Source organism: Pistacia vera, unplaced genomic scaffold (genome assembly GCF_008641045.1).
Source record: "Pistacia vera cultivar Batoury unplaced genomic scaffold, PisVer_v2 Contig749, whole genome shotgun sequence".
NCBI classification, from domain to species: domain Eukaryota; kingdom Viridiplantae; phylum Streptophyta; class Magnoliopsida; order Sapindales; family Anacardiaceae; genus Pistacia; species Pistacia vera.
Window position 1 is genome coordinate 19641 of NW_022196611.1, and position 16257 is coordinate 35897.

The following is a 16257-nucleotide window of genomic DNA, read 5'->3' on the forward strand; positions in this document are numbered from 1 at the left end:
CTCAAAATAAAGTAAACCAAACACGCGAATTTTGAAGGGGAATTTTTAGAATAGAAAAATGGTCAATTTTATTTGGCAGGATTGAGAAAGATAATGTAGAGTTGACCATAAACAAATGGGTTTTGCTACTAATATTGTTTTAAAAGACCATTGATAAAGTTAAATAATTATTAAGAAAATTACTTGATTCTTATTCTACAGTGTATCTTTTACAAATGATTGCAATATAGTAATTAAAACATTGTTCAAAATTTCAAATCCAAAAACAAACGTATTTAGGTCAACATAATGTGAAAAACACTAGTGATGGGACTCATGAAAAATAAGCTTCAGGATTTTGGCCTAATTACAGATGTAAGACGTATTTTTCAGAAACCAAACCATGGATCCATGGAGTTCTATTTCACACCATTGATAATTATTTACAAGATGCATGCATGGATAATAGCTATATTTGAGTGGACCGTTGATTCTTATTCTACAGTGTAAATTTTATGATAGCAACATAGTAATTAAAACACTGTTTGGGAATTCAAATCCAAAAACAAATATATTTAAGTCAACAGAATGTGAAAAACATTAGTGATCGGACTCATGAAATCAGATAAACAAGATGCTTTAAAATATTGTCTAAGAGTATGAAGAATTTTCTTTACCTGTAGTTTGTGATTTTCGGATAGTCAGTTTCCGCAAACAAGAAAACTTTTCTCAGCTTCTCTGTCGACAGATGATAAATGAAAAGATGGAAAGGTTTTTGGGATTGGTAATGGTTTGGTCAACTTGTGAGGGAAATGAGAAAATAGGATTTTCTGCAATGCACTCAACGAAAATTCCATTTACTATAAATCATAAACAAAATATTAAAATACAGGGTGCCTTGTTTTAAGTGAATGTTCATTGCACCACAATACTCATAAACAAATTATTATTAGTCCTCTTCCTGTTCATAAAAAAATGCCTCAAGATGATGTGGAGTCCACCAGGCTTCAATTATGGTTCATAATATATCATTGATGTTTTGGCATTTTGTAAATTAGTTTGGCCTATTATTTAATTTTTACTCTGATGTTCTCATCTTCAGGTTATAAATAATATTATTGAAGGTTCATGTCAATGTCAGTTAAATTTTTTGTATACCCAATTTTTAAAGTTAAAAGGAGTAGTGGTTGAACAACTGTCAATACAACAATAAAATTAAAGTAGTGGTGGTTTAACAATTACCAATGATAATTAATAAACCAAAGAGACATAGAGTAACAAACAGGAATGTTACATTATTAAATGCCCCTTTTTATTTTTAAAAGATTCTCCTTTCTCAGGGCAATTTCAATAATTATAGGGAAGCTTTTAATAGTTTTCGAAAATCTTGGTTGTGATAAGATTAAACAATCTCATAGGGGTGTCTAAAATAAACCCCCTTTTTTTTATTGAATTATATGATAACTAATCCGTAATTAGGAAATAATAATACTTAAGTTACCTTTGTTGATCATTTTAAGTAGTGGCTGTTATTGGCCTTTGAACAAAATCCAATTAACCAATTAAGGCTGAACCAAATATAATAGGATCTTGAGATCCTAAAGGTTCGGATTTGATTAAAATTTATAAGTTAAAAATAATGAGTAAAAGACTATGAGTAATAATTTTAAAGTCAATAAAAAATTTTGTTTAAACGAATATTTAGCCACAAAATCACATAACCTAATAATCTTTAATGAAAAATAACAAAAACAAAAATATCTACCATATCTAGTATCATTTAACATGGTTTCATTATATTGTTAAACCATACTGTTAAATGTTAAATTATCAAATCTTGTATAGTATAGCATAATCTAACATTATATATTAGAAACATATTTTTTGTTGTTTTATTAAGAGTATAGTTGATAAATCACTGGATTATAAAGTTAGGTTTGTATTTTAAATAAAATCTGTACATTTTCGAAAATGGAAATTATTAAGTTGGCTATATATATTCAACTCCCATTAGATTTACTATTTTTCCTCGAAACCTTAGATCTAAATAGAAAAACGAAATTCAATGTACTATATTTGGTAACCCTCCAGCTTATAAATAAGAAGTCCAATTTTTTTCTTGGTCATTTGGTCAAACTTATCTTGTCAATAACTCTTCTTCTGTCATACTTGTTTTTGTGCATTGCCGATTCGACTCTTGAAATAACAATTAACATAACAAATTCTTTTCCTTCAAATAAGGTCCTTAAACTTCATTTCGTTCAAGGGAACATGATCTTGGTGAAAAAACACTCAAGAATAATAAGTTTTACGATTTTAAGTTTCATTACTTGTCTGTCAGAAGAATTATATTCTCCTGCGATTTTCTATAGGATGGCATTGTTCATGGCTACAGTATGTACGATTCTTGTAGAGATACTTGCAAACAATGCGATTTGATCATAAGACATAGTGAGGTTTACAAGGGCATTGTTCCATGCAAGCAAACGGATACAACCGCGGAGCCTCACTGTTTTAGTTGGGAAATTTAATGAAATCTCTTTTCAGCTCGAAATTTTTGAATTTATATAGTTATTATTTTTTAATTTAATTAATATAATCATGTATTGATTCGTTATCAAAGTTGAGTTAAATTGTAAATAATATAAACAATTTGGTCATACAATATCTATTTGAAAAAATATTAAATAAGTGTTACACACATCATATTACTATAGTTGAAATTTAATTTATTTACTCTACACATCCTTTAAAATGTCAAAAATTAACCGTAACTATGTTTCGCCTTATTGTTATTATTGTTATTATTCTTCTTATTTGTAACATTCCGACCCATTATTAAGATACTGTGATTTTTCTTTTATGAAGTCTATGATTCGAACCAAGCGGGACATACTCATAAGAGAAAAATCACAATATTTTGATAGTGGACCGGAATGTTACATTATTATCGAACATAACTCTTTCTAGCTACACCCTTTAAAATAAGAACATTTGAAATCTATTTCATTACTTTTCTGAAGACACCAAGCAATGAATTTAGAAAATTCAACCATACACGAATATTCTCATCAAAGAAATTTCACTTGTAAAGTTTTAGACTTTCGCTCTTTAATTTCTCCACATCTATTTCTAGATAACTTCTTCCTCTTCTCTGGATAAAATTTCTATTTGGATTTTTTCCAAATTAGAATTTAAATCATTCTCACCATTTCTTCAAGTTATTATGTTTAATTTTAACAATTTTGATACTTATGGATTGGTTAAAATTAATGGAGCTTGCTCCAATTTCAATAAGCGAGATTTTACTATATAAGAGACAATGTTATTTAATAAGACAATACAATGTTTGATTATAATTTTTCATTATTAGGTAATACTATAGAGAGAATTGGGTCTAACTATATTGTATTACCCGACAAACAATATCTTAATTTTTTTCGAAAAGAAAAAGCAAAAATAAAGGGGTTTTAAAATAATTATTGATTAAAATATAAAATAATTTAAAATAGAAAAAGATTGTATGGTCTATAGATGATTGCACAAGGATTACCTGGTCATCTTCCTCAGAATTATTCTCTATATAATATTAAAGAGGACTCAATATAATATACTATTTATGACTGACCATTTTTAATTCTTAGACATTTTGCTTTAATTAAGAAAATATAAATAATCTAATATGATATGAATGATTCATTTATGGACTATTTTTATGACATAAAAGGCAATTAATTAATTCCATTTGAACACAAGTTGCTTACAAAAGTTAATATAACTTTTGTGCGTGAGCTCAAAATCACCATTTTATTTGTTTATACTATCGAAAAACAAAATTTAAAAATAAATAATAGTAAATTATTTATGGGTATTGTTATATGTGAAGCCTTATACGCTGTCGTTTTACTCTGTATTTCTGACCGTTGATTTTCAAATAATCTAACGGCTGAAAACTGAAGGCTGGCCAAACCTATAAAAGCTACAATCTCTCTCTCTTTCGAAGGATACTCTCTCTCTCAATCGAAAGCTTCCACAAAATTTCTTCTTTAGGGTTCAAGAATAGGGCTTCTGTGAGTGTGTGTAAATCAGTAGTTAATCTGTCCATTAAAGTTGTGTTTCTTTGTGGTGTTGAGAATTAGGTTTAGAGTTCTTTCTTTGGGTTGTAGATTTACAGGTACTGGATTGAAGTCTAAGTAATTTTTGTAAGTGAGTGCTGTAAGGGGAGATCGATTGGTTTATTGTAATCATTGGTGATACTAATATTCTAGAAACTCAATGTGAACGTAACTTGTTCAATTTTAAACAAATGAACCATTATAAATACTGTGTATTGATCTGTTTTCTTTCTGCATTCTTTGATTGATTGTGTTGGAGTTTGATTAGGATTAGTGAGACTGGAATTTACAACAGGTATTTATAATTGGTTTCCGGGTAAATCTTTTCCCAGTAAATCCTAACCTATTCATTAGTTATTTCTATATTTCTTTTTCTTTTTCTTTTTCTTAATCAGGACAAAATTCTTTTGTTTTATGATGACAACAATCTCTTTCCTTAATGCTTTGTGGCCGACAAATCACTGTAACTTCAACTTCTGCGTCTTATTTCATGACACGTAACACATACCCAATCTCAACACTCATGCTATACTATTTTACTGGATAACTACAAAACTAAGAATAATACTTTGGATACTAATAGATGAGTACTAATATGTGTACTAACTAAAGTATAGTATTTGTACTATATACATAGTATGAATACTATACTTTAATTAATACACATATTAATACTCATCCATTAGTACCCATAGCATCACTCAAACTAAATAGGAATAGTCAAAAAGTCAAACCATCGAGCTTTATGTCTTCTAGTTTCTTTTAACTCTATGTAGGAACCGTGGTTCGCAGCGGCCCACATTATCCACCTGTCTGCTGCATCAGACTCCGCGTCCGCGTGCGATTCGCGCCCACGTGTCATTTATCAACCCTCCAAAATCTATATATATCCACACTCTCCCTGATTTTACTTCTTAACAATCAAACTGAACTCCGAAACTGCGAAACACTACCCCAACCCACAAATCACACTCAGAGCTCACTCTTCAATGGAGATATACGGTCAATCATCTTATTCTTATCCATTTCTTTCAGTCTCTGCTTCCATGGAGAAGCAAGAGTCGTCATCGTCAACGTTATCCGACGCCAGCTCGGCCAGGCGTGTTTCAGACTCCGACGTGGAAGGGCATTTACTAGCAACAAGCCGGCCGAAGAAGCGAGCGGGGCGCAGAGTGTTCAAGGAGACTCGACATCCGGTTTATAGAGGCGTGAGGCAGAGGAACAGGAACAAATGGGTCTGTGAATTACGTGAGCCGAACAAGAAAACACGTATATGGCTAGGAACGTATCCAACCCCAGAAATGGCCGCGCGGGCTCATGATGTTGCCGCATTGGCGCTTAAAGGAAAATCAGCGTGCCTAAATTTTGCAGACTCTACGTGGAGATTGCCGGTTCCGTCTTCGAATGATGCGATGGATATAAGAAAGACGGCAGCTGAGGCGGCGGAGGCTTTTAGGCCTGATGAGTTTGCTGAAGTTTCTGATGGTGAAGTAAGGAATGAAAAAACTAGTCCGAAAGCTTCAACTAAAGTTTCGTTTGACTGCAATAACAAGGAGGAAGAAGTAAAAACGTTGGACGTAAATACGTGTTTGCCGGAGAGTGATTACTTTATGGATGAAGAAGCGTTGTTTGATCTGCCGGGATTGCTTGCGGAAATGGCAGCGGGACTTCTACTTTCTCCACCACCTCTTCTTGCTGGAAAGGACGTGAATTGGGAGGATGTGGAAAGTGATGACTGCGTGTCACTGTGGAGTCATTCCATTTGAGATTTTTTATAGCATGTAGGTCACTGTGTTTAATTCTTTTAACACTAGATTCCATTAATTAATTTGTTAGTTGGCTAGGTGTTACACCTGTGTATAAGTTGTTAAATTCAGATTTGTATCTCTTCCCCTGGAAAAGAGACTGCATTTGGGTATTTACTATTACTAGTCCTTAGTGTTGTTAGAGAGGTGAGTTTGTGGAAGCCCCACACGGCCAGTGAGTTGTAGATTTTGGGATCTTCAACCTCAAATGATGTTAGATTGGTGGGAATTTGTTCAGGAGAGAAAGCCATATTTGGACATTCATTTAAGGTGAAGAGATAGAGCTTTGAGCTTCCTACAATTACTGATAAGCACTTCTGGAACAGTATTAGGAAGGCCGTCTTCCGGCAAACAAACAAGACTTGGGCAATTTTTTATACCAAAATAACGAAGATTACGAATAGTGTGTAGGCCTTCGGGAACTGATGTAATATTTTTACAACGCAAAATCCGAAATTTCTCAAGACAAATGTTGAGATAATGTAACACAGTTTTGGTAGATAGGATGGACAAAAATGCATGCAAATAGAATATTTTGGAGCTTTAGTTGGTGTGCTTCAACATTGGACATTAGACAGACAATGCATGCGAATAGAATTATTTGGTTCTTTAGTTCCTTGTAAAACCATATGGACTACCTTTTGGTAACCTCTAAAGCCCTTCAGTCGATTCAGAGTATTCTATTAGTCAACAACTTTGTTAAGGAAGGTGAAATGAATCACTCGCAATATATTGAATTTTTTGTTCTTTATGGTTGAGCAAGATTGCAATAAATGTCTTTATTTGGCACATTGTGTGCAACAAGTTTTCTGGTGCTCTCTGAAGAAATTTTAATATCATCTGGGCGTCATCATACATTCTGGCTTTAACAAGAACATGAGCTGTTAAACAAAGCAAGTGTGTCAAGTGATTGAGTTCCAAACCAGACCCAGTTGAGAAATCTCAAAGCAAGCTTCACGTGAACCGGTCTGAGTGAATCCAAATTGTAGTCCATGTGGTTCAGAGGCTCCCAACGGTCTATAGTGAGAAGGGTATAGATGCTGTTCTACATTTGAGAAGCTCGAAGCTCATGATGATGGCCATTGTTTAATGGTTTGGTTTGAGGTTTGTTATGAGAAAATGGTTTAAATTTGGGGAATTTGTGGGGGATTTGATAGATTCTTTTGGTGGTTGAGGCAGCGAAAAAGGACATTACTGAAGTGATTGCTCGTTACTTGGGTGTTACAGTCGGGCTTTTTTCAAGAATGAACAACGGGAGAAGAAGAAAAAGAAGCGATTTCCAGAATAAATGAGAATGATTGACGTTTAAAAACGATGATTTAGTTAACGGTGTTAACGGCAATAAACGAAAATTCAATAATAACGGCTTGTCAATGCTAATGCCGGTGATGGCGTATAACGTCATGTGAGTGATAATTAATAATTACAAATAGTAAGTAGTAACACCAATAAACGTTAATTAACGATGCTGGCATATTGAAGTCAACCATGGGTGAGGTTAGGAAAAACGTTTAATAAGGGTAAAAATGTGTAAACATTAATAAAAAAATAATGATGGATAACACATTAACGATGCAATAATAAATAAAGGCATAGCAATAAGTATTCTTTTTTCATTTTTTCTCCCTTTTGAAGCAACCTCAATTATACGATGAAATTTTATTGATTAAAGAAAAGACTACACCCTGATAAGGGACATAATAAGCCTTACTCCATGGGAAAAAATCTATTACAAGAAGCTAAAAAGAACATGCAACTACACGCAGTTATACAGGAGTTGAAAGAAAATGTAGAACACATCAAAATCAAGTACATCTATAATTTGTACAACCAAAAGGTTCTCAAGTCTGATTCTGAAACTACTTCAAGCATAATCTTTGTTGCATTTGTATTCATCTCTGGAAGAAGTGCATAAAGTAAAAGCCTGTAAATAACTCCAAATATTCATCCTTCGAGCATATTCTTCGTAGTATCATTGTACATCAAGAAGAAGAGTGTGATATTCCACATCGCTTGGGAAAGAAAGGCAAAGACTTGTTAAATAGTCTGTGAGCTCCTAAACTCTTAGAACACATTGTGTCAAAAACAGACAATATCTTTACAGTGGGATGGGCTATTACAAAAAGTACTTGCGGATTTTGAGTTCATCCTATCCACCAAGCACATGTCTAAACAGTTCTGTTGCTGCTTCTCTTCCTCTCCTCCATGTCGCTAATGAAACACAAGGGGCTGATTCACATCATGGACAAAAATGAAGCGCTCTTCTTGGTGGAGCTTCAGTGACATTAGACCAATAGCGATTGATGCTACAAAGACCAAGCTCAGACAATGAATCTACGCAATATTTTCGGAAATGCGTCAAGACTACTAAAGAAAAAAAATTTACCTCTCGGTTATCACAGCTTCCTTATAGTCCACTCATCAGTACCATGAATTGATCATCTGAAAAGAAACCTATAGTAAATGTTTATCAAAGGAAACTTGCTACAAGTTTGGATGCTTATGAAACAGAGGAAATAAATGTCTTTCGTATTATCTTAAGGTGCCTTACGATAGAGCGAGCTTGCTACTGCCATTGCAATGTTGACATACTGTATCTGAGAGTTGGTTGCTTCCTACAAATGTGACGTAATTAACACTCCATTTAATAAATTGTGATTGTAACTAATAGTACTGTTTATCTGCAATAATTTGACAGACCTGAAAAGAGCATAAGGATGGAATGTCGTAGTTAAAGGATTGAATCTAATCGAAGATCATTATTCCTCGTAGGGATGGAAGACGAGCTTGTGATATTGTGGCTATATATCTTCGACAATTCTCGTCTTTCATTCCCTTCGCCCTGCGTTTTCTGCGAAGGATAATCATTCATATTAAACCACACAAGTAGTAAAGGATGTGAGATTAGGACCATCATAACACGAGAATAACTTGGTCTCATGACAAGAAGAAATCATAACCTTTTGAAGTCTTCAATAGAATCTTCACCAACATTCCCATAATTCTCCGAAACTGCAACATTTTGAACACCAGCACCTCCTGGAAAATTAACAAAGAATAGCAGAAACCTTCAACAAAGAAATTTTCAAGTCATAAAAACAGTTGGTTTCTTGAATCCAACTAAACAATCAGCACCGTGGTGCTGCCTGGTTGTCTAGATATGACGAGGGCCAGACGTATTCAAAGATGTGATTTAGGTTTTTGTGGGGCGGACCAATGGGATGTGATAATCTTCTACCTGTCTGTACATGCGCAGTATTTTTCGATATTAGACATTCCAAAACTAAAGGATATTAGCTCTTTGAAGAGACTTGAGGAGCTACTGTTGTCATTTGTAGGATAGGTTAGGGATGTTGCTTTTAGTGTTTCTCACACCCATAGATCTTTACTACTTCTAATCATCCAGTGTCAGGAAAACCAAATCTTTGGACAGGAAACGAAACAAGGAATTGGGCACCTATATGATAAGCTCATTACGAAACGTAGTGTTTTCGTATTAGTTTTGCAACAAAGAGTGTGTTAAGCCCCTCCTCCGGAATGGATATTTAAGGGTTTTCAAACCCCACCGGCGATAGCCAAGAAATCTCCAATAGCATGCATGGTACAGCTCAAAAAAACGCCAGAGATGCTAGTGACTCTCTAGCGTGTTTGGGTCAGTTGTTTGTTTAATTGTTAATAAAAACAAAGTATAATAAAGGACACATACGCCTCCCCTTTGTAACAGGTACCAATGGTTAGGAGATCTCCTTGATACAGTTTGAAAGGACAAAGCCCAGCTCCGGAAGTTGTTGAAGGTTACACCTCTCTGTGTCGATTCATTTCGACCTTGCCGTTGCAGGATTTACATAAAATGCTCGTCAACGAATTAAGAAAAGATGGACCATTTTTCCACCGTATTCTTAATTTGTAGAGAGCAGAAGAGAGAGGACTGTGTAGGTGTTTTGTTCAACGTCCAATATAACGTCGTGTACCATAAGGGAACGAATAAAGGGAAGAAGATTGGGATTAGGAAAGAGAGCAGACCTAAGAACCACGCCCAGTAAAGACCCCAGTACAAACTATCTTCTCTACCATCTCCACACAAACGGCCACAATCAGTTTTAACATCTATAAATAGAAAAAAAGCCTCCTATTTCGAGGATGTAAGCCGGTAATAAACGGCCTCTCTCACGATGACTTTTATTTAGAGGTGTAGAACTAGGGAAGCCGACCATCCCTCATCCCTCTCCTCACACAAAGGAGCAAAGGAAGCATATATACTTCCCCTTGCGGCGCAATCGAGCTGAATCGTCATATCCATAAACTCTTAAGGACCCATGTATATTTTGGAATGGACGCTGCTTTCGTAATGCCACATTTTTGCTCGTGTTCAACCCCCCGTGTTGCAGGGAAGGTCACTGGGGTTCTGCTCCCTTAGGGCCATTCACCATTTTGGTGGACTGCATAACAATCTGCTGGAAGATGAAAACAATGCTGAGATGGATAAAGTAACCCATACTGGAAACCGACACAAAGATTTACGGCTATAGGCTCGTTTAAATGCCTGAACAGCTTCCTCTGAATGATAGGGAGGTGGAGCGGACATGAACTCTGACATTACCAGACCATAGGCACCCAACCAGCAAGCAAACTCAATTCTCTGGTCTTGTGTGTTGCATTAATTGGGACAAATCTTTGTCTGGGCCAGAAATGGTATGAGCTCTTCACCAGTCACACCATTTGACAGGAAGTTCTTAGTTTCTGAAAACAGCCCTCACCCGTGACCAAACTTTATTTTAAAAAACAATGGATAATTTTGATTTCTCACACCTGTATCATGGAGTTTAGGCTTTTCGTTGCCATGTCCCCCTTTGCAATCTCAATTACACTGGGCTACAACACGAAACAATTCCTTTGCCTCTATTTATTTTTTAATGATTTGAGCATTGGAAGGTCTTGGGGAAAATGAATCCACTAACGGCTCACACTCATCACTCACTACAGTTTATCCAACAAGGGGACGGATTGATGTTTTTTTTTTAGGTTATCATTGTTAATTCTCCATTTTGAGAGTTTTTTTTTTCTTAGGCCATTGACGTAAACAAAAACATCTATTTCAAAATTTTGTAATGCTTGGAAAGCCTTTTGGAGGCGAGCGTGGGGGGAGGGAGCTGTGTGCTTTTTTTTTCTTTTAGGCGAGGGAAGGCTTCTCGACTCCAGGTATTTTCTTACAGGGTTTCCCCAAGCTCCCACTCTTGTGTCAACTTCTCCCCCAAACAAAGGCAATCTGTGATGGTGTTTTTGGTTATTTCCGACGACGTGATTTCGTGTTTTGAAAAAAAAGACTCCGGTGTGTCATTACCCAGTTTTTCTCTTCCCTTTTTTCCATAACACGTCAATCCATATCTAATCTTTTTTATTTTTCCCATCAATCTGTTTTTATTCTGTTCGTATTTTTTTCGGTCTGTTTTAAGCGAGCCAATCTTTTTTTTTTTATTACAATCTTTTTTTTACGGCTAAGCATGAATTGTCTTCCGGCCAAGGTTGGTGCAGTTGTCACCCATCCATCCAATTAAATCACTCACCATTGTTGGAGACATGATGGATTCTCTATCCAGATTGAAAAGTTTGGCTGCCATAATTTTCTTATTTGTTATTGTCTTTTTTAAGATTTTTCATTTGAGGTTTATGTAGTAAATGTCAAGAACAATTTTAACTGCTATCTTGCGAGGGATTAGACAAAACCATTCTAGTGCCAATGCTTTCAAGTCCTCTTCTCGCACATATCATCCTGGTGTCTTGACAATCCACTGCATTCTCTAAACGTGAAATGTAGTGTCTCCGCAAAGAAACTTTAAGCTTTTCAAATCTTCAGCTAGATCCATACTACCTTCACCCAACATAAAATTTGACAGTGTCTTCAAACATTTTAACTTTTTCACTCCCAATGGCATCTCCCTATTAATCTTGACCTCTAATATCAAATAAGGCGTAGATGATCAAATTTCCACGTGCTGTGAAGGCAACTTCTCGAGATTAAACAATTTCTCAACATCAAACTTTGTAAAATTGAACAGTAAACATGTTGTCAGTAGTTAAACATTTTATCCCAGTATCAGAAAGGTATACTATAAATGAGCTTGTCTCCAATAGTGTAGTTCCATACATGGTAATTTGTTAAAGATAGTGCTCTCAGTTTTTGAGCTTTGGCAATAAATCCAAAAAAACATCTTTTAATGTAGTGTTTTCGTACGTTGATGTGAAGAATATTCTCAGAAGCAACGGACTCAAGGACTACTTATAGAGAGCTTCAAATCCTTTTTACTCATAACATTAATGTGTAAGAAGAATGCGAATTCTATCAAATCCTTTATATGACATGAGACTGCATCATCCTCAATCTAAAACTTGTGTCTCCAGATATCCATTGAGCCAATCATTGACAAGGTCATGCATTATATTTTGAACATTGATACTTGACCGTTGAAATATTGACCTCGGCAATAAATCACAAAAATACTCACGGACCTAAGTCTTCAGATGCTGTGTTTTAGATTGTTGAATAAGACCTTCTGCCATCCATAATAGGATAAGTTCCTTATCCATAAATTCATAATCCTTGGGGAAAATAGCACAGTAAGCAAAACCCTTTTTAAAATGCGAGATGGAAGATGATGGTAGTAGTCTCAAAACAAGAGAGAGAATGCATATTTCTTCAGGTAAATCCCATAATTTACTGTCAATATATGTCCCACACTATCATCTTGCTAGATCGTAAAAGACCCCAAGAGCTTGGCTGCTAATGGTAACCCTCTGCACTCTCAACAACTTTATCACGAATTGAATTCAAATTGCTGGCGTGAAACAACTGCCACCCGAAAACATGCTTCTCGAATATGCCCCAACAATCATCGTTGAAAGAAGTTTCAACTCAAAATATCACTTGTCCCATGGTTAAAGCTACATGGACGCTGCGTGTCGTCACAATTATCCTACTTCCTGGTGCCCCAAGCCATGAAGGGAGACTTAAGAGTTCCCACACGCATAATCTCTGCTCCAAACATCATTAAACAAGGAAGAATTTTGTCCGCGCTACTTGTTTTTCAACTGAACCTGCACTTATTTAGTTCTGTAGACTACAAGATGATGAAGTGATGACTCAAGAATTGCCTTAGAGATACGCAGAACATCAAAATCATCCGAGACACACGTCCATGCTCTGGATTGAAAACTTCGATAACCTGCGTATCATTGTAGAGCTCTCGAGCAAGTGTTGTTTTACCAATTCCCCCCATACCAACAATCGGTGTAACGCAAAAGTTGGCTTCACTTGATTCCCACTTAACCACTATTGTAGTATGTGCTTTGTCTTCCTCCCTCCCAAAATAGCAGGCTCGATTTGCACAGATGTACTGGATGGTCTATTCCATGCAGTAGTTGATGTCCCCCCGAAATCTTTTCCAATCCAAGCTCAGTTCTTTGTCTGCAGAGTTCTTCCAATCTGCTAGTTATAACACCTATCTTGGACCTCATGTTGAAAGTGAACTTCACAGCACTTGGAGTCTGACCAGTGAAACAAGCTGAGATAAAGCTACTTCCTTGCTACTGCTAGCATGGTGTTCAGACATCACCTTTCGCCTTAAAGCTTCAGTTGCAAACTCATCCAGAATGTCCTCCACTCATAAGCCAAGTCTGGAGCTCGTCCAGCCACATATTCACAGCCCTGCCGTCAGTTGCTTCTCCTCGGCATCCATGAGCAGAGCACATAAACTTCAACTTCTTCTCCCACTTCTTCAGCTTTGAGCGTACACACCTCTTGACTTGCAAACTGCAGCAACTCGGGGAGTCAATTTGTCAAACAACATTGCAAGGAACGCAGAGAGAAAGAGCTCTCCCACAGCCATGATGATAACTTCTGTTTGTTTGAAAGAAAGGAATTAAATCAAATGGATTTTCACTTTAAACCTGCGTTATTTAAAATACGATGTAAGACAAATAGAAACAAAGAGCCTAACAGGAGGAATCGATTTCGATTTGGCATCCTAAGCACCTTTGCACGGCCTATCATATAATATAATATCAGACATGGGTAACAGTGTGATTTTATGTGTAATTATGTCAAATCTTGTAGATAGAGTTACCAGAGAAATCAAAAAAATGAATTAGTTTTTTTCGAGATACTAATTACCCTCTTAGTTTAGATATTTACTTGATTTTCATCAACAGTTTAAAAACGTTTGGTTGGGTAATATATATTGGAAAAAAATTCTCACAACAAACACAAAATTAAAGCAAACAACGCAAAATAAAGCTAACCAAACACGAGAATTTTAAAGGGGGATTTTTAGAAGAGAAAAATGGTCAACTTCTAACACTATTCCAAAAAACCCAATTACGCCTTAATAACAGTCCACCTTAGCTATGCTTTTGGTGCCCACACTGCTAGGGTATTTAGAGGAGAGTCCCTTGCAACTCCCTTTCCCAAGCAATTGGGACTCAAGGCACTATCCCAACATATTATCAGTTGGATCCCCTCATTCTTTACTCTAATTTAGAAGATATAAAATACAGTTTGCCAAATGGAAGGTGAAAATCTGCAATTGTATTCACAAGTTCAGTCCTAAACTTAACCTATTGTTCATTGAAAGGCTTAGAGAGTTAAAGGCTGACATTCATGGGTTCTTCATCTCCATTAACTATCAAATCTACAGGGCATTACCAAATTTATTAACTGAAACTCTGAAGATTTTAGGATACAACTGCCAAGTGTGATTGTGAGCGTCTTGTCAATCTTGATGCTTTTAGGCAGGATTGAGAAAAGAAAATGTAGAGTGGCCATAAACAAAAGGATTTTGGTACTAATATGTTTTTAAAGATCTTATAAAGATAAATAATATTAAGAAATTTACTTGATTTATTCTACAGTGTAACTTACAAATGATCGGATTATGAAAAATAAATTTCAGGATTTGGCCTAATACAGATGTAAGACGTTTTTCATAAACCAAAGAAACCAGACCATGGATCCATGGAGTTCTATTCACAGCATTGATAATTGTTAACAGGATGCATGCATGGATAATAGCTATATTTGAGCTGGACCATTGATTCTTATTCCACAGTGTAATTAAAACATTGTTCATCAGTTCAAATCCAAAAACAAATATATTTAAGTCAAAAATGTGAAAAAACATAGCGATTGGACAAGTGAAACAATAAATAAACAAGATGCTTTAAAAAATTACTAAGAGTATGAAGAATTTCTTTACCTGTAGTTTGTGATTTTCGGATAGTCTGAACTTCTTGATACTCAGTTTCTACAAGCAAGAAAACTTTTACTCAACTTCTCTGTCGGCAGATGATAAATGAAAAGATGGAAAGGTTTTCGAGACTGGTAATGGTTTGGTGAACTTGCGTGGGAAGGAGGAAAATAGAAATTTCTGCAATGCACTCAACGAAAATTCCACACTTTCATAAATCAGAAAATAAAGTGAATATCCATATTAGTCCTTTTCCGTTCGTAAAAAAAAAAAATGCCTCATGAGAGGTTTCTTCCTTTTTACTAAACGTAAATAAATGGAAACTGGACATCCAAGAGTCAAGTGGTTCATTATGAAAGATTAAGAAAAGTAAAATGAAAAATGGACAGTGTACTATAAAGCAGAGAACCAGCTGTGTCTGCAACTTTGGTTTTAAAGTCTTGGCTCCACCATCCATAATCCAAATTCATAGTGGTTGCTCTTTCAATGTCTTGTTTTTTTCTCAAATCACAAATTTCCACGAAATTTCACTTCCAGCCTATATAACAGCCGGTCACCTTCCATGAAATTTCACGAAAGAAAAATGATAATCAAATCAAATAATTGATAGCGTTGATGGAAAGAAGAAAAAGACCAGAAAATGAAAAGTTTGAGAGGTTTCTTCTGTTGGATGATGGCTTGAAACGCTACCGTCTTGACACTTAAGTGGAACGACGTCACTTTGCTCATATTGACAGAACCAATCTGAGCGTTGATGAAAAAGAGAGATCCACGGATGAAATTCAACCCTAATTCACCCATATAAAAGCAGAATTATTTTGGCAGTTATAGAGCGATTCATTTTCGTTTCGAATAACTCTCTTCTTCGTTAAACACCATTGTAAGCCTTTAGGGTTCTACAGTTTGGGTTGAGTGTTGCCTGTAACTTGAGTGTTGAGTGACTGGTCAGGTCATTCTGGGTGTATGATACACTGTATTTAGGGATTCGAATGGTGTAATCTCTAGGGTTTGGTTACGGGTTGAAGAAGGGGTTTTGAGTGACTTGTGTTGCTGATTGTGTAATCTGTAAACTTGACAGTATTAGTGCCGAGCAGCTCGTGGATTATCGAGTTCAACGGG

The 16257-nt window shown here is 35.7% G+C and overlaps 1 protein-coding gene across 1 annotated transcript; it reads left to right on the forward strand.

Annotated features, from left to right (window-relative positions):
- The first annotated feature begins 5024 nt into the window (after window positions 1–5024).
- Window positions 5025–6013, forward strand: LOC116115623 (dehydration-responsive element-binding protein 1A-like). Its single transcript, XM_031401759.1, has one exon. The coding sequence runs from the start codon at window positions 5084–5086 to the stop codon at window positions 5858–5860; it is 777 nt and encodes a 258-aa protein (XP_031257619.1). The 5' UTR covers window positions 5025–5083; the 3' UTR covers window positions 5861–6013.
- Window positions 6014–16257: the final 10244 nt, after the last annotated feature.